Here is a 25430-nt window from a genome sequence, read left to right as displayed (position 1 = left end):
TGGCGCAGTGAACAATAGGGTTTCAAGGTGACTAAAACTCAGATTAAAACTGCAAATGTACGTTGTTTATGCCGTTATGAGGAGATTATTTACAATGTTTTTATTTACTACCAAAATATTATTTTCAAACAATGTATTATACGTTTTTATTTTAATTGAGGATTATATGGTGGTGCTCGTCAAAATGTCTCCCACTTTAGGTTAATTATTTTTTTTATAATAATTTTTTAATGAAAAGTAACTTGTACTCTATATAGGGCTCAGAAAATTGATTCCCAGATTTGGCAAGTAAATACAAATGTTTTTTCCAATGAAATTATTTCAAATGTATTGTGTGTGCCATCTACTATAGAAAAAAAAGGATGATATAAAAACAATGTTGTATACCAATTACTACGGGCCTATTTAATGCCGACGGGGTTGAAATGTGACACTCCTTCAGAACAAGTATTAAACTTACAAAGACAATCTGTCGAAAGGAAATCACACTTTTTGCTTTTCACCAAGAGGTCATTTTGTGACTAGAATATCTTTTAATTCTTAAAACATTGTAATACCCTCAATACATTTTTGTATCATTAAGTAAAAACACATTAAATGAATCTGTTTTTATAAACTTTCTGAACTCTATATTTCTAACTCATAAAAGGACTTTGGACATCTTAATTGAGAGTCAAGTGGACCCAGGATGATGAAGATATCAGGAAGAGTCACTTGGTGCTGTGTAGCTCTGCTCCTCGCCCTGACCTCTGTGTCAGCTGTACAGAAGACGCTCAAATCAATCAATGGTTTGAAGAAAATCAACTTCGGCAAATCTGTGCCCAAGCACAGTCTTCTGCTGCTCCACTGGTTTGCCAACGAGATCGACATCGACAACAACGATATTATACAGCTGACCTTTGACCCAAACAGTGGAGATTATGGTTCCCATCATTATGGCAACTTTGAGGATCTGCTGAACCCACTACCTCGGGGAAATCAATACCAGTACCTCACGATTGGAAATCTCCATCAGGAAACGTCCAATCCACTTCCAGCGTATGTAGCACATCCCGGAACAGATTATGAAGGACATAACAGGGACAGGATCATAGTTCGAGTCAGGGAGCAAAACCAAAGGCGAGCTTACCAGACGATAGACGAAGTGTATATCACACAGCATTATGACACTTCTGAAAATCAGGGGACACCTTATGATCCAGATCATACATACAGCATCACCCCTAACCTCCTGAGACAGATCAGAGAGTTTGCTGTGGGACAAAACCAACTGTCGCATCTCAGAAACCGCTTTGGAAGCAGCGCTGATGATGAACAAATCAGAAACGCATGGGGTCACCTTGCTTGCCTTGGACTGCTGCTGTATATTGTGATCCAGGAAAAGCAGTCCTCTAAGCAACAAAACACACGACCAAAAATCTACAACAAACCAGAAGACAACATCAGAGCTGAAAGCGACCATACTAAACAAAACAGAATAAATCCTAGAAATGAGAGAGAGCACAATGTTCTTAGAAATGAGAGAGAGCACAATGTTCTTAGAAATGAGAGAAAGCACAATGTTCCTAGAAATGAGAGAGAGCACAATGTTCTTAGAAATGAGAGAAAGCACAATGTTCCTAGAAATGTCCAAAACCAGGGTTATCTTGCAGTGAATATGGGCGATTATGAGGACCGTGTAGCCAGCAGCCAACCGGTAAACACAGAATCAGACTGTTGCAACACCTTGAAATCCTGTATACATTTTTTTTTGTTTTGTATTGCCTGCATATTTGTAATTGTATTGGTTATAATTATTTGGTTTTTTGTTATGAAAAATTAAGAGATAGAAAAATGTATCTTGAGGGCTCCTGGGAAGAAAACCAAAACCCACTTGTGTATCTAAGAAACTGCTCTGAAAGCAACACTGATGATTTCCACCTCACAAACACTGTTTTAAAAAAAAGAACTACAAACCAGAAAACAGACAAATTGATTGGGGCTCTGCATTTTTTTTGTATTTAATTTGTTTATTTCTGCATTTTGAGTGCATTTAGAAACAAAGATAACATTAAAACAGGGAGTGTAAAGATATTGTTTAACACCTGAACATCCTGCAAGGGTTGTTCTGATGTATGTCTTGTTTCGTCTCCATACTTTTGATTTACTGTGTACTATTTAATCTTTTTGGTGAATGTTGTTTTGGTATAACATGCTTTTGATGAAAAGTTAAATTCTTTAATCTTCAAATCTCAAACTGTGCGTTATGAAAGGCTGAGAGTCTTCAGGACATTTAGAACTTCATAGCTCCATTTATTCATAAATACAGTTTGTAACAGCAGGGTTTTTTCTTTATAATTTGAACTGAACACATTGGCTTTTATTGCATATTATAACGCACTGCTTTGGCACGGTCATAAAGCTCTAGGGTTCAGCATTAATAATTCAATAGCAATGATTATTTTTACAATGTCTGATACAGATGAATAGAATACAATGTCACTTATTAAAAAATGAAACTGTGAATGGCTCTAAGGTCCGTTAAGGACAGCTGTCACTGACATGAACGCATTCCATTTAGTGCTTTTTTACTTTCTGCTATGTTGGAAAGTGTGTGTGTGTGTGTGTGTGTGTGTTAAAGGTGGGGTAGGTAAGTTTGAGAAACCGGCTCGAGAAACACTTTTTGTTATATTCCATGGAATGCTCTTAACATCCCGATAGCAATGAATATCTTAAGACAAAAAATCCATAAAAAAAATGTCATCTGTGGAAGCTGTAGTACTGTAAAAAGTACGACCAATCATTTTAGCCGGCCCGGGTAAAATAACTGGATGGCCTACCTGCCTGTCAGCCTTCCATCTGTGCACAAACTTATCTCGTGCCCTCATTGGTCATGTGCGCGTTCGTGTGTGTTGGAGGAGGGGCTCTATAAGGAAGTGGCAGATTTGTTCCGGCTGTGTATTTTCAAATTCTAGCGATCTCGAGCTGGTTTCTCCAAAATGACATACCCCACCTTTAACTGATGATCTTTACAATGTCCGATACAGATGAAAATAATAAAATGTCACTTATTAAAAAATGAAACTGTGAATGGCTCTAAGTTCTGTTAAGGACAGCCGTCACTGACATGAACGTATTCCATTTAGTGCTTTTTTTACTTTCTGCTATGTTGGAAATTGTATGTGTTTGTTTATTAAAGTGTATTTTATTAGTCAGACTGATGTCAGCTTTTTATTTCAACTTTAAGGAAACTGCATGAGCACAAGTGAGATACATTTGAAGTTGCATTCTGAATGATCTGGTTTGTTCTCTTTGAGAGCATATATAACAAGAGCTGCTATTGCCAGTATGTTTCTGTCTTTATCTCCCAGAGAGTCAAATAAAGACTTTTCCCGGGCATGTCAACAAAAGCAGCCAATTCCTTATCTTTCAAATGAAAGGGCTTTTGTCAATGGGCGACACGCTCAATCAATATTATGTTTCCTCATTCGGCAAAAAACAGTGACTTAACAGAATTATTATTTTTTAAATGAAAATCTCCACAATAACTACTACAGTATACAATGACATGGGAGGCACACACACAGCTCATTGCTACTGACATGAGGCTGTTTGAGTTTTTAGGAAAATGATAATTGTAGTTTCTCACTGCCTTTATTTTGCAATGTTGTAATTATTTTAAATATCTTGACTAAAAAGGCCTTTAAAAAGCTTAAAAGTTAATCAATATATTTTTTAGAAAAGGATGAAAAGATCACCCTTAATGATGGGAAAATATTGTTTTGAAACCAGCTGACATTATTTAGTTTCATGCTCTTCACTCATCATACATTTTCAAACACTCTACTTTGTCAACCAAAAGGCAATATTCAAGACATGTTTGAGCAAGATTTCCCATTAAGATGACAATATACCCGTATTTGAGGACACTTTCAGCTATAGATTCCTCACATTTAGTGATCAAGAGTTGCAACACAGATATTGACACTCATGTATTTAAGAAGAAAGTTAGAAGTTGAGAGCAAACTTTGAACAGTGAACTTTTATAGAAACAACAGTCTGTATCTGTTCTATCTGAAGTTGTCTGTTTTGTTCTCGTCTGTATGTTCAGGGGCAGAGGAGGTCTAGGGACACACCTGTATAATGCCAATTCATATATAAACAATAATAAAAAAAACATGTGAAAATAAAAATAAAAAGCTCAAAGTCTGGCACTATTACAAATCTAAAAGGACACACTCACTGCCACAGGATAATTTGCACCATAAACCCGCTCATTAACATGATCGAGAATCAGAATCTTACAGTGTCGGTGCTCTAAAAACGGTCTAAATAAATAATCCTACTGTACGGCACATAACTGTTAAACCCCAATTACAGCATGAAAGGGAGGACTCTTCCTCTTATCTTGAAGACAGAAGGACGTTTCATCCAAATGGCTGTGTGATCAAAGTCTACTTCCTGGAACCACCAGCAATATTTGTTGTGCAGGTTTCATTTACAGAGAAAACTTCACCTAGAAAGAGTTTCATCTACAGTCAGAGATCTGATACTTGACAGCAGCAGACTAACGCAGGTGAGCTCTCTTATTTTCTAATCAGTAGTTTTTATTATTTACTTTGGATTGGTGAAGCTTTTGAATCCACATTTGTTTTTGAGTGTTCTCTTCTCTTTGTGTTACTATCTCTCCACCGCAGCTCAACAAGGACACGCTGACATAAATGAACTGTAACTTTATGAGATACTTTACAGCAGGTGTAGTAAAGGTCCCATGTCATACTTTTCTGGTTATTACCCGTCCCCTTGTGTGTTATGAAGGTTGTTTTGCATGTAAACGGTATGCAAAGTCACAAACCCTCAAAGTACACCCTGTAGCGAGTAAAACTCTAACACAGAAAAGACCTGTCTATGCTGCCCCAGAACGCCTCGTTGGAGATTTCTCTTTTTCATCTATTTTAGTATACCTCAACAATGGAATTATGATCAGTAGAAATGGCCATGACATGGGACCTTTAAACAAGAAAAACATCTTTCAATGTTCACCTGACTGATCAAATCATGATAATAATAAGTTGATGCGTTTCTAGTAACATATGCGTGCTTTCAGAAAGTAGAAATAAATTGGATGAAAAAAGGCCCAATTCAATTATTGCAACATATCTTTCAGATTTACTGTGTGGCTTCTAATATTTAAAAAGAGGTAATTAAAAACATTCCTTTTCAAATGATAAATTAGCAATATGTCCACCCTGTAGCCACTACTGTTCACTTTCCGAGGATGAATTCTTACAATTAGGGATAAATATGACTAAGGCAGTGCAAGTATCAAACTTACAAAGACAATCTATCAATAGGATATCACACTTGTTGTAGCTTATAGAACTTTCTCTTATTTCTACTCCATAAAAGCCTTTGGTTATCTAAATTGCATTTCTTGTCCATACAGGATGATGAAGATATCAGGAGGAGTCACTTGGTGCTGTGTAGCTCTGCTCCTCGCCCTGACCTCTGTGTCAGCTGTACAGAAGACGCTCAAATCAATCAATGGTTTGAAGAAAATCAACTTCGGCCAATCTGTGCCCAAGCACAGTCTCCTGCTGCTCCACTGGTTTGCCAACGAGATCTACATCGACAACAATATAATACAGCTGACCTTTGACCCAAACAGGGAAGATTATGGCTCACACCATTATGGCAACTATGAGGGGGTGCTGGACCCTCTGCCTTGGGGAAATCAACACAGGTACTACACGATTGGAAATCTCAATGAGGAAACGTCAACCCAACTTCCTCCTTATGTTTTCGATCCCAGAATTGAGGATATGGGAAGTAACATGGACGGATCATAGTTCGAGTCAGGGAGCAAAACATACATGGACGATCTTACCAGACGATAGACCAAGTGTATATCACACAGCATATTCCACATCAGGGGACACTTTATGATCCAGCTCATACCTACAGGATCAGCACGAACCTCCTGAGAGAGATCAGAGAGTTTTCTGTGGGAGAAGACCAACAGCCACTGTCGTATCTCAGAAACCGCTTCAGAAGCAGCGCTGATGATTTTGACATTGAAAACACATGGGGTGAACTTGCTTGCCTTGGACTGCTGCTGTATATTGTGATAAAGGAAAAGCACTCCTCTAAGCAACAAAACAACCGCCCTAAAAACAGAGGAAATGCTAGAAATGAGAGAGAGCACAATGTTCCTAGAAATGTCCGAAAGCCGAGGGATGTTGCACTGAATATGGGCGATGAGGTAAACACAGAATCAGACTGTTGCAACACCTTTGAATCCTGTATGTGTTGTTTTTGTATTTTGGTCTGCATAGTTGTATTTGTAATTGTATTGGTTATAATTATTTGGTTTTTTGTTATGAAAAATTAAGAGATACAAAAAAAAAGAACTACCAAACAGAAAACAGACAAATTGATTGGGGCTCTGCATTTTTTTGTATTTATTTTTGTTTTTTTCTGCATTTTGAGTGCATTTAGAAACAAAGATAACATTAAAACAGGGAGTGTAAAGATATTGTTTAACACCTGAACATCCTGCAAGGGTTGTTCTGATGTATGTCTTGTTTCGTCTCCATACTTTTGATTTCCTTTGTGTACTATTTCATCTTTTTGGTGAATGGTGTTAGTTTAGATCGACATAGACTTGGTATGCAGTAACATGCTTTGAATGAAAAGTTAAATTCTTTAATCTTCAAATCTCAAACTGTGCGTTATGAAAGGCTGAGAGTCTTCAGGACATTTAGAACTGCATAGCTCCATTTATTCATAAATACAGTTTGTAACGGCAGGGTTTTTTCTTTATAAATTCAAACTGAACACATTGGCTTTTATTGCATATTATAACGCACTGCTTTGGCACGGTCATAAAGCTCTAGGGTTCAGCATTAATAATCCAATAGCAATGATTAACTGATGATTTTTACAATGTCTGATACAGATGAAAAGAATACAATGTCACTTATTAAAAAATGAAACTGTGAATGGCTCTAAGGTTCGTTAAGGACAGCCGTCACTGACATGAACGCATTCCATTTAGTGCTTTTTTTACTTTCTGCCATGTTGGAAAGTGTGTGTGTGTGTGTGTGTGTGTGTGGTGTGTGTGTGTGTGGTGTGTGTGTGTGTGTGTGTGTGTGTGTGTGTGTGTGTGTGTGTGTGTGTGTGTGTGTGTGTGTGTGTGTGTGTGTGTGTGTGTGTGTGTGTGTGTTAATTAAAGTGTATTTTATCAGTCAGATTTTTTTATTTCAACTTTAAGGAAACTGCATGAGCACAAGTGAGATACATTTGAAGTTGCATTCTGAATCATCTGGTTTGTTCTCTTTGAGAGCATATATAACAAGAGCTGCTATTGCCACTATGTTTCTGTCTTTATCTCCCAGAGAGTCAAATAAAGACTTTTCCCGGGCATGTCAACAAACGCAGCCAATTCCTTATCTTTCAAATGAAAGGGCTTTTGTCAATGGGCGACACGCTCAATCAATATTATGTTTCCTCATTCGGCAAAAAACAGTGACTTAACAGAATTATTATTTTTTAAATGAAAATCTCCACAATAACTACTACAGTATACAATGACATGGGAGGCACACACACAGCTCATTGCTACTGACATGAGGCCGTTTGAGTTTTTAGGAAAATGATAATTGTAGTTTCTCACTGCCTTTATTTTGCAATGTTGTAATTATTTTAAATATCTTGACTAAAAAGGCCTTTAAAAAGCTTAAAAGTTAATCAATATATTTTTTAGAAAAGGATGAAAAGATCACCCTTAATGATGGGAAAATATTGTTTTGAAACCAGCTGACATTTAGTTTCATGCTCTTCACTCATCATACATTTTCAAACACTCTACTTTGTCAACCAAAAGGCAATATTCAAGACATGTTTGAGCAAGATTTCCCATTAAGATGACAATTTACCCGTATTTGAGGACACTTTCAGCTATAGATTCCTCACATTTAGTGATCAAGAGTTGCAACACAGATATTGACACTCATGTATTTAAGAAGAAAGTTAGAAGTTGAGAGCAAACTTTGAACAGTGAACTTTTAGAGAAACAACAGTCTGTGTATCTGTTCTATCAGAAGTTGTCTGTTTTGCTCTCGTCTGTATCGACTGTATGTTCAGGGGCAGAGGAGGTCTAGGGACACACCTGTATAATGCCAATCCATATATAAACAATAATAATTAAAAAAACATGTGAAAATAAAAATAAAAAGCTCAAAGTCTGGCACTATTACAAATCTAAAAGGACACACTCACTGCCACAGGATAGTTTGCACCATAAACCCGCTCATTAAATTCCAACATGATTGAGAAACAGAATCTTAGAGTGTCGGTGCTCTAAAAACTGTCTAAATAAATAATCCTACTGTACGGCACATAACTGTTAAACCCCAATTACAGCATGAAAGGGAGAACTCCTCTTGTCTTGAAAACAGAAGGACGTTTCATCCAAACGGCTGTGTGATCAAAGTCTACTTCCTGGAACCACCAGCAATATTTGTTGTGCAGGTTTCATTTACAGAGAAAACTTCACCTAGAAAGAGTTTCATCTACACTCGGAGATCTGATACTTGACAGCAGCAGACTAACGCAGGTGAGCTCTCTTATTTTCTAATCAGTAGTTTTTATTATGTACTTTAACTTTGGATTGGTGAAGCTTTAGTTTTTAGTTTAGTTTATTATATTTTTTTCGAGCGTGTAAAACCAAAGAAAATACAAATGAAACAAAAGGTGATACAGACATGATACAGTACTATACAAATGAATGCAATAACAAAACATTTAATTAATAATTGAATAATCTGTAGTATCATTGTCTGATATCAATAAACAACAAAGCTTTAGCTAATTACACGTCCGAAAAGCTTTTGAATCCACGTTTGTTTTTGAGTGTTCTCTTCTCTTTGTGTTACTATCTCTCCACCGCAGCTCAACAAGGACACGCTGACATAAATGAACTGTAACTTTATAGGAGGTGTATTAAACAAGAAAAACATCTTTCAATGTTCACCTGACTGATCAAATCATGATAATAATAAGTTGACCTGTTTCTAGTAACATATGCGTGCTTTCAGAAAGTAGAAATAAATTGGATGAAAAAAGGCCCAATTCAATTATTGCAACATATTTTTCAGATTTACTGTGTGGCTTCTAATATTTAAAAAGAGGTAATTAAAAACGTTCCTTTACAAATGATAAATTAGCAATATGTCCACCCTGTAGCCACTACTGTTCACTTTCTGAGGTTTAATTCTTACAATAGGTATACATATGACTAAGGCAGTGCAAGTATCAAACTTACAAAGACAATCTGTCAATAGGATATCACACCTTTTGTAGCTTATAGAACTTTCTCTTATTTCTACTTCATAAAAGCCTTTGGTCATCTAAATTGCATTTCTTGTCCATACAGGATGATGAAGATATCAGGAAGAGTCACTTGGTGCTGTGTTGCTCTGCTCCTTGCCCTGACCTCTGTGTCAGCTGTACAGAGAGAGCTGAATTCAATCAATGATTTGAAGAAAATCAACTTCGGCCAATCTGTGCCCAAGCACAGTCTTCTGCTGCTCCACTGGTTTGCCAACACAGTTACCATTGACGATAACAATGTCATAAGTCTGACCTTTGACCCAAACAGTGGAGCTTATGGCTCACATCATTATGGCAACGGTGAGGGGCTGCTGGACACACTGCCTCGGGGAAGTCATTACAGGTACTACACTATTGGAAATCTCCATCAGGAAACGTCCGATCCACTTCCTCCTTATGTAGCGCATCCCCAAAGGGAGTATGACGGAGAAAACAGGGACAGGATCATAGTTCGTGTCAGGGAGCAAAACACAGGATGGCAAACTTTCCGGAGGATAGACCAAGTGTATATCACACAGCATTTTCCACAGCGTTTTCAACATCAGAGGGAATATGATCCAGCTCATACCTACAGGATCACCACTAACCTCCTGAGAGAGATCAGAGAGTTTTCTGTGGGACCAAACCAACAGCCACTGTCGGATCTCATAAACCGCTTTGGAAGCAGCGCTGATGATGTACAAATCAGAAACACATGGGCTCACCTTGCTTGCCTTGGACTGCTGCTGTATATTGTGCTCGGGGAAAGGCACCCCTTTACCCCACAATCCAACTACACACCGCAATTCAGACAACAAAGCGCCTACACGCCAGATAACAGACAAACTAGTTGGTGTGCGGCTTTTGTGAAGTGCTTCATGATCGTTGTTGTTCTTTTAGTTGGTCTTTTTATTTTGGCAATTTCTGCAGCAAGGAGATAATTTGAAATTAGAGAAATTACCATATAATGTGTTTAAGCCCAATGTTTCTCACAAAGTCAGCAGGATTTAAAAGTTGATGGGAAGAAGGAAACACACAATGTCCAGGGGTTCTTCTGTTTTATGCTTTGTTTTACATTTTAATTTGTATTATATAACCTTTTTTGTGAGTGGTGTTAGTTTATATTTGAGATAAAGGCTTAAAGGCAAAAAACTTTAAATCCTCGATCTTTTGAGCTTAAAAGTTATTTATAAAAAATGACAGGTTCTGAATAACAGTAGGGCTTCTTCTTCTTCTATTTGAACTGTGCACATTGGCTTTTGCTGTTTTTGTAATAATGCACTGCTTTGGTGCAGTCATGAAGCTGCAGGCTTCAGTTTTGCTCCAGCATGTATAATGTAATAGCTATGATTCACTGAGGATTCCTCCTGTGTGTGAGACAGATGAAGAGAATTCAAGCAGCACTGATTGATAAACCAAACAGATCGGTGAATGACTGTACGGTCTGCAAAGGACAGCCGTCACTGACATGGATGCATTTAACTTTTTTTATACTTCCAGTAATGTCATAAATTGTGTGTGTTTATTAAATTGTAATGTGTCAGTAAGACTGGTGTCAGCTTTTCATTTGAGGTTTTAGGGAACTGAGCACAATTTAGATGTGCAAAATAATAAAGAAACCTTTAACATTATATTCTGGAAGATCAGATTTGTTATCTTTAGCATCACAAGCAACAAAACACTGGTATACATATTTTATCCTTTGCCTTTTGCATTTCTGAAGACTACTTTTCATATCTTGAAATCAGAAGGTTTTTTCAAACACCTGTATGATCAAACTTCTTGTTACCACCAGCAACACTTGTTTTGCCAGTTTTATTTACGGGGAAACTGAAACCTCGGGAGAGTTTAGTCTATGCACACACACACACACACACACAGATCTGGGACTCGACAGCAGCAGACTAACAGAGGTGAGCTCTCCTATTTTCTGATCACTAGTTTGTTTTTATTATTTACTTTGGCACTATTTCACATGTTTGGAAGAAGACTTTGATTCCAGCTTTGTATTTGAGTTTTCTCTCCTCTTCGTGTTACTATCCCTCCACCGCAGCTCAACAAGGAAACGCTGTGTATTAAAACAGTCTACTAGATAGAGTGTAACTTGGTACTCTCTTGATTTGATGAACTCAGGCTGCTGAAGCCTCAAAATAAACTCAGAGAACTTAAACATAAATGTTTTGCTCAATAAGAAGACTATGGATGCCCTCGTAATGCCTATTGGTCAGTATGAGCAGAAGGGATAACAACAAGAATAAACAGTTTGAATGTTTACTTGACCGATCGAACCATAATAACCATTTGATGCATAGCTTGTTACAATGGCATGTATGCTTTGAGAAAGTACAGATTGGCTGTTAAATGGCGCAGTGAACAATAGGGTTTACAAGGTGACTAAAACTCAGATTAAAACTGCAAATGTACGTTGTTTATGCCGTGAGGAGATTATTTACAATGTTTTTATTTACTACCAAAATATTATTTTCAAACAATGTATTATACTTTTTTTTAAATTGAGGATTATATGGTGGTGCTCGTCAAAATGTCTCCCACTTTAGGTTAATTATGTTTTTATAAGTATTTTTGAATGAATAATGAAAAGTAACCTATACAGTATATAGGGCTCAGAAGATATACAACTGATCCCATGATTTGGCAAGTAAATACAAATGTTTAAAGGTGGGGTAGGTAAGTTTGAGAAACCGGCTCGAGATACACTTTTTGTTATATTCCATGGAATGCTCTTAACATCCCGATAGCAATGAATATCTTAAGTCCTTTGACAAAAAATCCATTAAAAAATATCATCTGTGGAAGCCGTAATACTATAAAAAGCACGACCAGTCATTTTAGCCGGCCCGGCTAAAATAACTGGATGGCCTACCTGCCTGTCAGCCTTCCATCTGTGCACAAACTTATCTCGTGCCCTCATTGGTCATGTGCGCGTTCGTGTGTGTTGGAGGAGGGGCTCTGTAAGGAAGTGGCAGATTTTTTCCGGCTGTGTATTTTCAAATTCTAGCGATCTCGAGCCGGTTTCTCCAAAATTACATGCCCTACCTTTAACATTTCCAATGAAATTATTTCAAATGTTCAGATTTATTATGTGTGCCGTCTACTATAGAAAAAAAGATGATATAAAAACAATGTTGTAGTCCAATTATTACGGGCCTATGTAATGTCGACGGGGTTGAAGAGTGGCACTCCTTCAGAGCAAGGAAATCACACTTTTTGCTTTTCACCAAGAAGAAGTCATTTTGTGACTACAATATCTTTTAATTCTTAAAACATTGTAATACCCTCAATACATTTTTGTATCATTAAGTAAAAACACATTAAATGAATCTGTTTTTATAACAATTCTCTACTCTATATTTCTACCTTTTTTAAAAGGGCTTTGGACATCCTAATTGAGGGTCAAGTGGACCCAGGATGATGAAGATGTTGGGAGGAGTCACTTGGTGCTGTGTAGCTCTGCTCCTCGCCCTGACCTCTGTGTCAGCTGTACAGAAGACGCTCAAATCAATCATTGGTTTGAAGAAAATCAACTTCGGCCAATCTGTGCCCAAGCACAGTCTCCTGCTGCTCCACTGGTTTGCCAACGAGATCGACATCGACAACAACGATATTATACAGCTGACCTTTGACCCAAACAGGGAAGATTATGGTTCCCATCATTATGGCAACTATTCAAGGTTCAAGGTTCTTTATTGTCAATCTGACATAGCTACAGAGTAATTATGCAGTTGAAAATCTTATGTCACAGGCTTCTCCAACAATGCAACATAATAACATAACATAATAACAATAAGAGCAACTATGAGGGGGTGCTGGACCCTCTGCCTTGGGGAAATCAACACAGGTACTACACGATTGGAAATCTCAATGAGGACACGTCAACCCAACTTCCTCCTTATGTTTTCGATCCCATGATTGAGGATATGGGAAGAAACATGGACAGGATCATATTTCGGGTCAGGGAGCAAAACATACATGGACGAGCTTACCAGACGATAGACCAAGTGTATATCACACAGCATATTCCACATCAGGGGACACTTTATGATCCAGCTCATACCTACAGGATCAGCACGAACCTCCTGAGAGAGATCAGAGAGTTTTCTGTGGGAGAAGACCAACAGCCACTGTCGTATCTCAGAAACCGCTTCAGAAGCAGCGCTGATGATTTTGACATTGAAAATGCATGGGGTGAACTTGCTTGCCTTGGACTGCTGCTGTATATTGTGCTCCAGGAAAAGCAGTCCTCTAAGCAACAAAACAACCGACCAAAAATCGACAACGAACCAGAAGACAACATCAGAGCTGAAAGCGACCACACTAAACAAAACAGAATTACTCCAAGAAATGAGAGAGAGCACAATGTTCCTAGAAATGTCCAAAACCAGGGTTACGTTGCACTGAATATGGGCGATTATGAGGACCGTGTAGCCAGCAGGCGACCGGTAAACACAGAATCAGACTGTTGCAACACCTATACATCCTGTATAATCTGTTGTGGTTGTTGTTTTGTCTGCATATTTGTAATTGTATTGGTTATAATTATCTTTTTTGTTATAAAAAAGTAAGAGATACAAAAATGTATCTTGAGGGCTCCTGGGAAGAAAACCAAAACCCACTTGTGTATCTAAGAGACTGCTCTGAAAGCAACACTGATGATTTCCACCACACAAACACTGTTTAAAAAACTACAAACCAGAAAACAGACCAATTGATTGGGGCTCTGCATTATTTTTGTATTTAATTCGTTTATTTCTGCATTTTGAGTGCATTTAGAAACAAAGATAACATTAAAACAGGGAGTGTAAAGATATTGTTTAACACCTGAACATCCTGCAAGGGTTGTTCTGATGTATGTCTTGTTTCGTCTCCATACTTTTGATTTACTGTGTACTATTTAATCTTTTTGGTGAATGGTGTTTTGGTATAACATGCTTTAATCTTCAAATCTCAAACTGTGCATTATGAAAGGCTGAGAGTCTTAATAACTTAATAGCTCAATGTATTCATAGATATAGTTTGTAAATAACAGCAGGGTTTTTCTTTATCATTTGAACTGAACACATTTGCTTTTATTTCATATTATATCGCACTGCTTTGGCACGGTCATAAAGCGCTAGGGATCAGCATTAATAATCCAATAGCAATGATTAAAGGTGGGGTAGGTAAGTTTGAGAAACCGGCTCGAGATACACTTTTTGTTATATTCCATGGAATGCTCTTAACATCCCGATAGCAATGAATATCTTAAGTGCTTTGACAAGAAATCCATAAAAAAATGTCATCTGTGGAAGCCGTAGTGCTGTAAAAAGCACGACCAATCATTTTAGCCGGCCCGGTGTGGCAGCTTTTTCCGGCTGTGTATTTTCAAATTCTAGCGCACTCGAGCAGGTTTCTCCAAAATTACATACCCCACCTTTAACTGATGATCTTTACAATGTCTGATACAGATGAAGAGAATATAATGTCACTTATTAAAAAATGAAACTGTTAACGGCTCTAAGGTCCGTTGAGGACAGCCGTCACTGACATGAACGCATTCCATTTAGTGCTTTTTTTACTTTCTGTTATGTTGGAAATTGTGTGTGTTTGTTAATTAAAGTGTATTTTATCAGTCAGACTGATGTCAGCTTTTTATTTTAACTTTAAGGAAACTGCATGAGCACAAGTGAGATACATTTGAAGCTGCATTCTGAATCATCTGGTTTGTTCTCTTTGAAAGCATATATAACAAGAGCTGCTATTGCCAGAATGTTTCTGTCTTTATCTCCCAGAGAGTCAAATAAAGACTTTTCCCGGGCATGTCAACAAAAGCAGCCAATTCCCACAGTGGTATTTGACGACACTTTCAGCTATAGATTCCTCACATTTAGTGATCAAGAGTTGCAACACAGATATTGACACTCATGTCATGTATTTAAGAAGAAAGTTAGAAGTTGAGAGCAAACTTTGAACAGTGAACTTTTAGAGAAACAACAGTCTGTGTATCTGTTCTATCTGAAGTTGTCTGTTTTGTTCTCGTCTGTATCGACTGTATGTTCAGGGGCAGAGGAGGTCTAGGGACACACCTGTATAATGTCAATCCATATATAAACAATAATAATTAAAAAAAACATGTGAAAATAAAAATAAAAAGCTCAAAGTCTGGCACTATTACAAATCTAAAAGGACACACTCACTGCCACAGGATAGTTTGCACCATAAACCCGCTCATTAACATGATCGAGAAAAAGAATCTTACAGTGTCGGTGCTCTAAAAACTGTCTAAATAAATAATCCTACTGTACGGCACATAACTGTTAAACCCCAATTACAGCATGAAAGGGAGGAACCTTCCCCTTATCTTGAAAACAGAAGGACGTTTCATCCAAATGGCTGTGTGATCAAAGTCTACTTCCTGGAACCACCAGCAATATTTGTTTTGCAGGTTTCATTTACAGAGAAAACTTCACCTAGAAAGACTTTCATCTACACTCAGAGATCTGATACTTGACAGCAGCAGACTAACGCAGGTGAGCTCTCTTATTTTCTAATCAGTAGTTTTTATTATGTACTTTGGATTGGTGAAGCCTTTGAATCCACGTTTGCTTTTGAGTGTTCTCTTCACTTTGTGTTACTATCTCTCCACCGCAGCTCAACAAGGACACGCTGACACAAATGAACTTTAACTTTATGAGATACTTTACAGTAGGGCTGTGCAATTAATCGTATTTTAATCGCAATTACGATTTTGGCCTGCCACAATTACGAAAACAACATAATCGAAAAAAACGATTATTTTGCTTTGCTTGGTTATTTTAGTCTAATTTATTTGTATTTATCATATTTACATATGTTTAGTAGCTTGGGGAAGTGCGCTCCAAAATATTTGTTGATCTTGTTTATTGGTATTTATTATTTTGATATTATTTATTTAAATGTATCATTTATTTAATTTATTTTTGTATTGGTTTTTCAGTTGAATTATACGTTCAGGGTAATCAACAGTTAAAAAGATACTGTTCAAATTATTATTTGTATTTGTTTTAAAGTTCAATAAATGGATGTTTTCAAAGTCAATGAATAATCGTATTTAATAATCGTGATATCAATTATTGACCCAAATAATCGTGATTATGATTTTTGCCATAATCGCACAGCCCTACTTTACAGGAGGTGTAGTAAAGGTCCCATTTCATGCTTTTCCGGTTATTACCCGTCCCCTTGTGTGTTATGAAGGTTTTTATGCATGTAAACGGTGTGCAGAGTCACAAACCCTCAAAGTACACCCTGTAGCGAGTAAAACTCTAACACAGAAAAGACCTGTCTATGCTGCCCCAGAATGCCTCGTTGGAGATTTCTCTTTTTCGTCCTGGGTACAGTGACGTGCCCATACCCAAATGGACCCATTGGTCCAAATGGACCAATCAGTGGAGCCATTACGTCACGTCACGTCACGTCACGTCACGTCCGCGTAGCCATTATACACACACACTCAATCTTTTCTCAGCTGCAGCTCCACCGATTTCTCCTCCCCGAGACGGCGGGACGCGGCAAGGCTGTGAGTCGGTGTGTGAGCACACACACATACTCCCAGCCAGGCTGCGGGTGTGGGTGTGTGTTCGGGCTGGGTTTCGCTGTGTCTCGCTGTCGGCCACTGGGCTCATAGGGAGGGGGCGAGGGGGGGGGGCAGGAGCTCCAACAAGCCGTTTAGGACAGAGAGTGAATACACATACTATACAGAGATGCTGTATGAGAAACCAATGTGATTTTGGAAAATTGCACAATATAAATCTATTTTAGTATAACTCAACAATGGAATTATGATCAGTAGAAATGGCCATGACATGGGACCTTTAAACAAGAAAAACATCTTTCAATGTTCACCTGACTGATCAAATCATGATAATAATAAGTTGATGCGTTTCTAGTAACATATGCTTGCTTTCAGAAAGTAGAAATAAATTGGATGAAAAATTGCCCAATTCAATTATTAGTGCGAATGCTGTTTACAGCATTCCACTATAGTACTTCAAATCTTTATTCTTCCCCTTATTATTATTAGTGCGAATGCTGAGCCACAGCATTCCACTATAGTACTTCAATTCTTTATTCTTCCCCTTATTATTATTTCACCAATATTTTGGCTCTCCATAACTTCAGCTTACTTTCAGCTACAGAAACCATTCAAATATCAAACTATTCAGCCTGTTCAGGAATCGATGGGGAACCTTCAACTTTTTAAAAATATGCTATACTTTTTGAAATATTCAGCTTTTTAAACTCTTTTTTTTAACATTGAAGTCAATGGGAGATGCCTTCAAATCCTCTTTTCCTACACTTTGCGCCAAATGCTTCTCCTTCCACATACTTTCAGCTAGACACTTCATTCCAACTTTCAAATGATCACAAGACCTTCAGCTATTCCAACTTGATTTTAATTTTTGATATCTTTTACACTTTTTGAGATAATTAACTTTGTTTGGAGCTTGGTAAAGAGGCTTTCTTCAGATTTTAACATTAGTGTGGATGGAGCAGCTCGTTAAGTCTAGAGTGCTTTGATCTCAAAACAGAGTGCAGCTGTTCTTCAAATTCTCCCCCCAAAAATGTTTTAAACTTGCCATAATTCCCAAACCCTACACTCCTCAGACATATTTTTTCATGAAAAACGGAGGAAAACCTCTCGTAGCTTGAAAAATGACAAACAACAGTGCTAACAGTCCAGCCGTGAAGACATCTACGAGACAGTTTTGAGATTTCTTCAAATGCCGTTGCCATGGCAACACAATGCTCGCCATGAAGCACGATGTCGCTGTAAGTCCAATGGACACGGTCCGATCGTCCCCCAATCTTCACTTGTATATCACCGGTCCATGCCTCAACAGCTCTACGCCAAATCTGAGATCTCACCATATGCCGTTTCCATGGAAACGCATCCCTCGCCATGAAAGACGATGCCGCAATAACTCCTATGAAAATGTTCAAAACGTGCTAAAACTTCACATGTGTGCTAACAGTCCAGCCGTGAAGACATCTAAGGGACAGTTTTGAGATTTCTTCAAATGCCGTTGCCATGGCGACAGACCACTCGCCATGAAGCACGATGTCGCTGTAAGTCCAATGGACACGGTCCGATCATCCCCCAATCTTCACTTGTATATCACCGGGCCATGCCTCAACAGCTCTACGCCAAATCTGAAATCTCACCATATGCCGTTTCCATGGAAACGCATCCCTCGCCATAAAAGACGATGTCACTATAACTCCTATGAAAATGTTCTAAAAGTGCTCAAACTTCACATGTGTGCTAACAGTCCAGCAGTGAAGACATCTACGGGACAGTTTTGAGATTTCTTCAAATGCCGTTGGCATGGAGACAGATAATTCACGTTCAAAGGTTTGCAGTTCAAATATTCTGCTGCTTTTCCAAGCCTTTTTACTTTCTTTTCTTCTCTCATCACACATCCAAGCCCCCAGTGTTCATGTATCATTTCAATCTAAATTCTTCACTTTCTTCTTACACATTACTTTTCAGCATAAAGCATTCCCACTAGCAATTTCTTCAGGAATTGCATTCTCTAGTTAGTGCGAATGCTGTGCGAATATTCTGCTTTCCCAAGCCTTTCTTTTCTCTTTTTAATACAAATTCATTCACTACTACTTACATCTGATATTTAACTACTTCAGCCTATTTTCAGCTGCAGAAACCATTCAACTATTACATTATTCAGCTATTTCAGGACATCAAGGCTATACATGTTGTTTATACCTTTTTTTAAACCTTTTCTTTTAAATATTAAGCTTTTTCTGCATTTTTGTAGCTAAAAGCAGCTACCATTCAGCTAATAACATATTCAGCTTTTTCTGCATTTTCAGCTAAATTCAGCCACAAATGTTCACAGTTTACAGCATTCGCACGCATTTTCTGCAGGAAATGCATTTTCTAGTTTATATTATATAACTTTTTCTGTGAATGGTGTTAGTTTATATTTGAGATAAAGGCTTTGTATGACATGCTTTAGATCAGGGGTTCCCAACCCCCGGTCCGCGGACCGGTACCGGGCCGCGGAGGTGTTACTGCCGGGCCGCGAAATAGCTGTGAGTTTATCGTAATATTTTCAGAATTATAAATATATAAAAATATTTTATCATAATATTTTTTTCAAAAAGTGTTTAATTTTCGCACCTATGCCACCAGTCATATTATTTCATCCAGTAGCTTGTTAATCTTTCACCAGAAAACCGTTGAAAATGGCTTTTATGATGTTCCGAGGGATTCGGCGGCTCAGCCTAAGGTCTCAGCCTCTTGTGCGCACAAGCATGTTACCGGTGTGCCAAGTAGGAAGAGGAGCGCACAGGAGACAACCGTTTGATTGCAGACTGTTATGTTTATGTGGGGAAATGGTGGTGCATACATTATTTGAGATATATTTCAAACTCGGACTTCATTTTAAGGACATGTCGGCCAGGGGTGTAGAGGGAGCTATTTCTTTAAGCACCGGATTGGCAAAACAGGAGAGTAAACCAGTCTGCCTTGATCTATGAATTAATGTCCGGGACTCTCACGGTATCTGCTGCCCGCAGCTGTTTTATAGAAGGAAACCCTCCTTCACTTCATGATTTGGCTGCAGCATCAGGAGGCAGCGGGACGTACTCGGTAAAGAGCTGTGCCTTTTTACGCACCGCCTTCGCTGTGTTTAATTTAACCAGAACAGTTTAAGAGTGACTGCAGGCTGCTACGTGTTAACCACACACACATCTACACACATCGAACTGCCCGATTACTCCCCCTTTTATTAGTTTTATGAAGGAGATGTCCAGTCAGTCACCAAGGCGCATGTGTGTGTATGTGCTCTGCTCAGCTCAGCTCTGTGTGTTCGGTGTGTCTGTCCGACACCGGCATATATGCGGCTGTTCCCAAAATAATTTAGTTTAATCTTAATCTCGATGTAGTGCTAAACTGTCGGGAGTGCACCGGAACGAACGACACTATCATAATATCTTCTGAAAACAAATGCCAGTGACACACACACACACACACACACACACACACACACACACACACACACACACACACACACACACACACACACACACCACACACACACACACACACACACACCACACACACACACACACACACACACACACACACACACACACACACACACACACACACACACACACACACACACACACACACACACACACACACACACACACACACACACACACACACACACACACACACACACCACACACACACACACACACACACACACACACACACACACACACACACACACACACACACACACACCCTTCATAATGCACCTTCTCCTCGTTTTCCCAGCATTCACTGGATTATCCGTAAATCATACAAACAAAACTGAATAACGTCGGTTTTTTGGTTTTCCGAAAAACCAAAAAACAACACTGGTTCTTTTTTAAACTTTGTTAATATGTTTTGGATGCATATTGTTCTAGTATTTGTTCAGGCTGTTACATACAATTAGCCTCTGTTGCTACCTGCTGGTGGTGAGTAAATATTAAAATCAGTTAAAATTGACAACCGGTCCGCGATTTTCTTTTAATGTATCTACCGGTCCTTGGCACAATAAAGGTTGGGAACCCCTGCTTTAGATGACAGGCCAAATACTTAAAATCTTCGATCTTTTGAGCTTCAAAGTTACATTTATTAAAAATGACAGGTTCTGAATAACAGTAGGGCTTCTTCTTCTTCTATTTGAAATGTGCACATTGGCTTTTGCTGTTTTTGTAATAATGCACTGCTTTGGCGCAGTCATGAAGCAGCAGGCTTCAGTGTTGCTCCAGCATGTATAATGTAATAGCTATGATTCACTGAGGATTCCTCCTGTATGTGAGACAGATGAAGAGAATTCAAGCAGCTGTCAGCTTTTCATTTGAGGTTTTAGGGAACTGAGGACAATTTAGATGTGCAAAATAATAAAGAAACCTTTAACATTATATTCTGGAAGATCAGATTTGTTATCTTTAGCATCACAAGCGACAAAATGCTGCTGTACATATTTTATCCTTTGCTTTTTGCATTTCTGAAGACTACTTTTCATATTTTGAAATCAGAAGGTTTTTTCAAACACCTGTATGATCAAACTTCTTGTTACCACCAGCAACACTTGTTTTGCCAGTTTTATGTACGGGGAAACTGAAACCTAGCAAGAGTTTCCTCTATATACACACACACACACACACAGACACAGATCTAACACTCGACAGCAGCAGACTAACAGAGGTGAGCTCTCCTTTTTTCTGATCACTACTTTGTTTTTATTATTTACTTTGGCACTATTTCACATGTTTGGAAGAAGCCTTTGATTCTAGCTTTGCATTTGAGTTTTCTCTCCTCTTCGTGTTACTATCCCTCCACCGCAGCTCAACAAGGAAACGCTGTGTATTAAAACAGTCTACTAGATGTAGTGTAACTTGGTACTCTCTTGATTTGATGAACTCAGGCTGCTGAAGCCCAAAAATAAACTCAGAGAACTTAAACATAAATGTTTTGCTCAATAAGACTGTGGATGCCCTCGTAATGCCTATTGGTCAGTATGAGCAGAAGGGATAACAACAAGAAAAAACAGTTTGAATGTTTACTTGACTGATCCAACCATGCTAATAACCATTTGATGCATATCTTGTTACAATGGCATGTATGCTTTGAGAAAGTACAGATTGGCTGTTAAATGACGCAGTGAACAATAGGGTTTACAAGGTGACTAAAACTCAGATTAAAACTGCAAATGTACGTTGTTTATGCCGTTATGAGGAGATTATTTACAATGTTTTTATTTACTACTAAATTATTATTTTCAAACAATGTACTATATGTTTTTTTTAAATTGAGGATTACATGATGCAGCTTGTCAAAATGTCTCCCACTTTAGGTTAATAATTTTTTTATAAATATTTTTGAATGAATAATGAAAAGTAACCTATACTGTATATAGGGCTCAGAAAATATACAACTGATTCCATGATTTGGCAAGTAAATACAAATGTTTAACATTTCCAATGAAATTATTTCAAATGTTCAAATTTATTATGTGTGCCGTCTACTATAGAAAAGAAAGATGATATAAAAACAATGTTGTAGTCCAATTAATACGGGCCTATGTAATGCCGACAGGGTTGAAGAGTGAAACTCCAGAGCAAGGAAATCACACTTTTTGCTTTTCACCAAGAAGTCATTTTGTGACTACAATATCTTTTAATTCTTAAAACATTGTAATACCCTCAATACATTTTTGTATCATTAAAGGTAGGGTAGGTAAGTTTGAGAAACCGGCTCGAGATCGCTAGAATTTGAAAATACACAACCGGAGAAAATCTGCCACTTCCTTACAGAGCCCCTCCTCCAACACACACGAACGCGCACATGACCAATGAGGGCACGAGATAAGTTTGTGCACAGATGGAAGGCTGACAGGCAGGTAGGCCATCCAGTTATTTTAGCCGGGCTGGCTAAAATGATTGGTCGTGCTTTTTACAGTACTACGGCTTCCACAGATGAAATTTTTTTATGGATTTTTTGTCAAAGCACTTAAGATATTCATTGCTATCGGGATGTTAAGAGCATTCCATGGAATATAACAAAAAGTGTATCTCGAGCCGGTTTCTCAAACGTACCTACCCTACCTTTAAGTAAAAACACCACAAATGAATCTGTTTTTATAAACTTTCTGAACTCTATATTTCTACCTCACAAAAGGACTTTGGACATCTTAATTGAGGGTCAAGTGGACGCAGGATGATGAAGATATCAGGAGGAGTCACTTGGTGCTGTGTAGCTCTGCTCCTCGCCCTGACCTCTGTGTCAGCTGTACAGAAGACGCTCAAATCAATCAATGGTTTGAAGAAAATCAACTTCGGCCAATCTGTGCCCAAGCACAGTCTTCTGCTGCTCCACTGGTTTGCCAACGAGATCGACATCGACAACAACGATATTATACAGCTGAGCTTTGACCCAAACAGTGGAGATTATGGCTCACACCATTATGGCAACTATGAGGATCTGCTGGACCCACTGCCTCAAGGAAATCAATACCATTACTACACGATTGGAAATCTCCATCAGGGAACGTCCAATCCACTTCCAGCGTATGTAGTGCATCCCGGAACGGATTATGAAGGACAAAACAGGGACAGGATCATAGTTCGAGTCAGGGAGCAAAACCGAGGGCAAGCTTACCGGACGATAGACGAAGTGTATATCACACAGCATTATGACACTTCTGAAAATCAGGGGACACCTTATGATCCAGATCATACATACAGCATCACCCCTAACCTCCTGAGACAGATCAGAGAGTTTGCTGTGGGACAAAACCAACTGTCGCATCTCAGAAACCGCTTTGGAAGCAGCGCTGATGATGAACAAATCAGAAACACATGGGGTCACCTTGCTTGCCTTGGACTGCTGCTGTATATTGTGATCCAGGAAAAGCAGTCCTCTAAGCAACAAAACAACCGACCAAAAAACAGAAGAAATCCTAGTAATAAGAGAGAGCACAATGTTCCTAGAAATGAGAGACAGCACAATGTTCCTAGAAATGTCCAAAACCAGGGTCATGTTGTAGTGAATATGGGCGATTATGAGGACCGTGTAGCCAGCAGGCGACCGGTAAACACAGAATCAGACTGTTGCAACACCTATAAATCCTGTATAATCTGTTGTTTTTGTTGTTTTTCCTGCATAACTTTAATTGTATCGGGTATAATTATTTATTTTTTTGTTATAAAAAAATGATACAAAAATGTATCTTGAGGGCTCCTGGGAAGAAAACCAAAACCCACTTTTGTATTTAATGGTGCGTTCACACCCGATGCGATGCTTGGGGGCGGCGTGATTACATGTAAAGTCAATGCAGCGATGTGGACAGACGCGAATTCGCTCCGACGGCGCAAATGACGAGGTTGACGCGAATGCCGCAGCTTGATTGAGGCGATTGAAGGGGGCCGCGAAAACCGCTCGAGTTAAACATTTTCAACTCGAGCGTCAAATTTGCGTGACGCGATCTCGCGGTAGCCAATCAGCGGTGAGGATCTCAGCCTGCGGTCACTGACGTTGAACCAGAAAACCAAAACATCAGCCCTTAGTTGTTAGCACTCAGAGCTCACAGCTCCTCATATCTTTTCAGAAACTAGACAAAAGTTAAACAAGTACAAACCACAGAGTCTCTGTGTCATGGTGAATACAGTCGCTGGTTTATTTATGTCTGTAGGCCGTTGTGAGTGTGGACGGAGCATATGAAACGTTAGCTTAGCCCGATCGATCCGATCTCCATTCAGAAAACACGCATTTTAAAAGGTTTTTCGCCTGCCGTCTTGTCTGCAGACTTATCAAAGCATTAATTCATGGTTTTTACTAACCGGTATCAGTATGTTGTTACTTCGGCATCATTTTGAAACGTGTATTACAATTCAATCACGGTCAAATATGTTCATTGTGTTGTAGTTGTAGCTCCCTGGCCAGCGAGTCTTGTTTGAATGATGCGAGTAAACACAGCTGACAGCCGCGGTGAAACTCGAGCGTTTAAAGCGAAGCGAATATTCGCATCGCGTACGGTGTGAACGCACCATAAGAGACTGCTCTGAAAGCAACACTGATGATTTCCACCTCACAAACAGTATTAAAACAAACCAGAAAACAGACAAATTGATTGGGGCTCTGCATTTTTTTTGTATTTAATTTGTTTATTTCTGCATTTTGAGTGCATTTAGAAACAAAGATAACATTAAAACAGGGAGTGTAAAGATATTGTTCAACACCTGAACATCCTGCAAGGGTTGTTCTGATGTATGTCTTGTTTCGTCTTCATACTTTTGATTTCCTTTGTGTACTATTTAATCTTTTTGGTGAATGTTGTTTTGGTATAACATGCTTTGAATGAAAAGTGAAATTCTTTAATCTTCAAATCTCAAACTGTGCGTTATGAAAGGCTGAGAGTCTTTAGAACTTAATAGCTCCATTTATTCATAAATATAGTTTGTAAATAACAGCAGGGTTTTTTTCTTTTATTTCACATTATATCGCACTGCTTTGGCAC

At 38.5% G+C, this 25430-nt stretch overlaps 3 protein-coding genes across 11 annotated transcripts in view; 2 read left to right on the top strand and 1 right to left on the bottom strand.

Moving 5' to 3' along the window:
- LOC117492364 (septin-9-like) overlaps window positions 1–25430 on the bottom strand; it is a 128464-nt gene that overhangs the window by 54275 nt on the left and 48759 nt on the right. The window lies entirely within an intron of this gene.
- The window catches only part of LOC117492366, a 50185-nt gene that overhangs the window by 15672 nt on the left and 9083 nt on the right, over window positions 1–25430 (top strand). The window contains exons 2-3 of one of the 6 annotated variants that reach the window (XM_034142604.1): window positions 21255–21619; window positions 23093–23160. In XM_034142604.1, the coding sequence (XP_033998495.1) occupies window positions 23132–23160 (29 nt within the window). In that variant the 5' untranslated portion in view covers window positions 21255–21619; window positions 23093–23131. Of the gene's footprint in view, window positions 1–649; window positions 2074–15817; window positions 15879–21254; window positions 21620–23092; window positions 24153–25430 lie in introns of those variants that run through there. The other 5 variants (XM_034142601.1, XM_034142600.1, XM_034142603.1 and 2 more) reach the window with 5 other exon arrangements.
- LOC117492368 overlaps window positions 1–25430 on the top strand; it is a 43562-nt gene that overhangs the window by 14949 nt on the left and 3183 nt on the right. Inside the window, exons 3-4 of the mRNA XM_034142609.1 lie at window positions 5456–5553; window positions 9544–9998. Coding sequence (XP_033998500.1) covers window positions 5456–5553; window positions 9544–9998 — 553 coding nt within the window. The remainder of the gene's footprint in view (window positions 1–5455; window positions 5554–9543; window positions 9999–25430) is intronic.

Source organism: Trematomus bernacchii, unplaced genomic scaffold (genome assembly GCF_902827165.1).
Source record: "Trematomus bernacchii unplaced genomic scaffold, fTreBer1.1, whole genome shotgun sequence".
NCBI lineage: Eukaryota > Metazoa > Chordata > Actinopteri > Perciformes > Nototheniidae > Trematomus > Trematomus bernacchii.
This window is presented reverse-complemented; position numbering and strand designations above follow the sequence as displayed.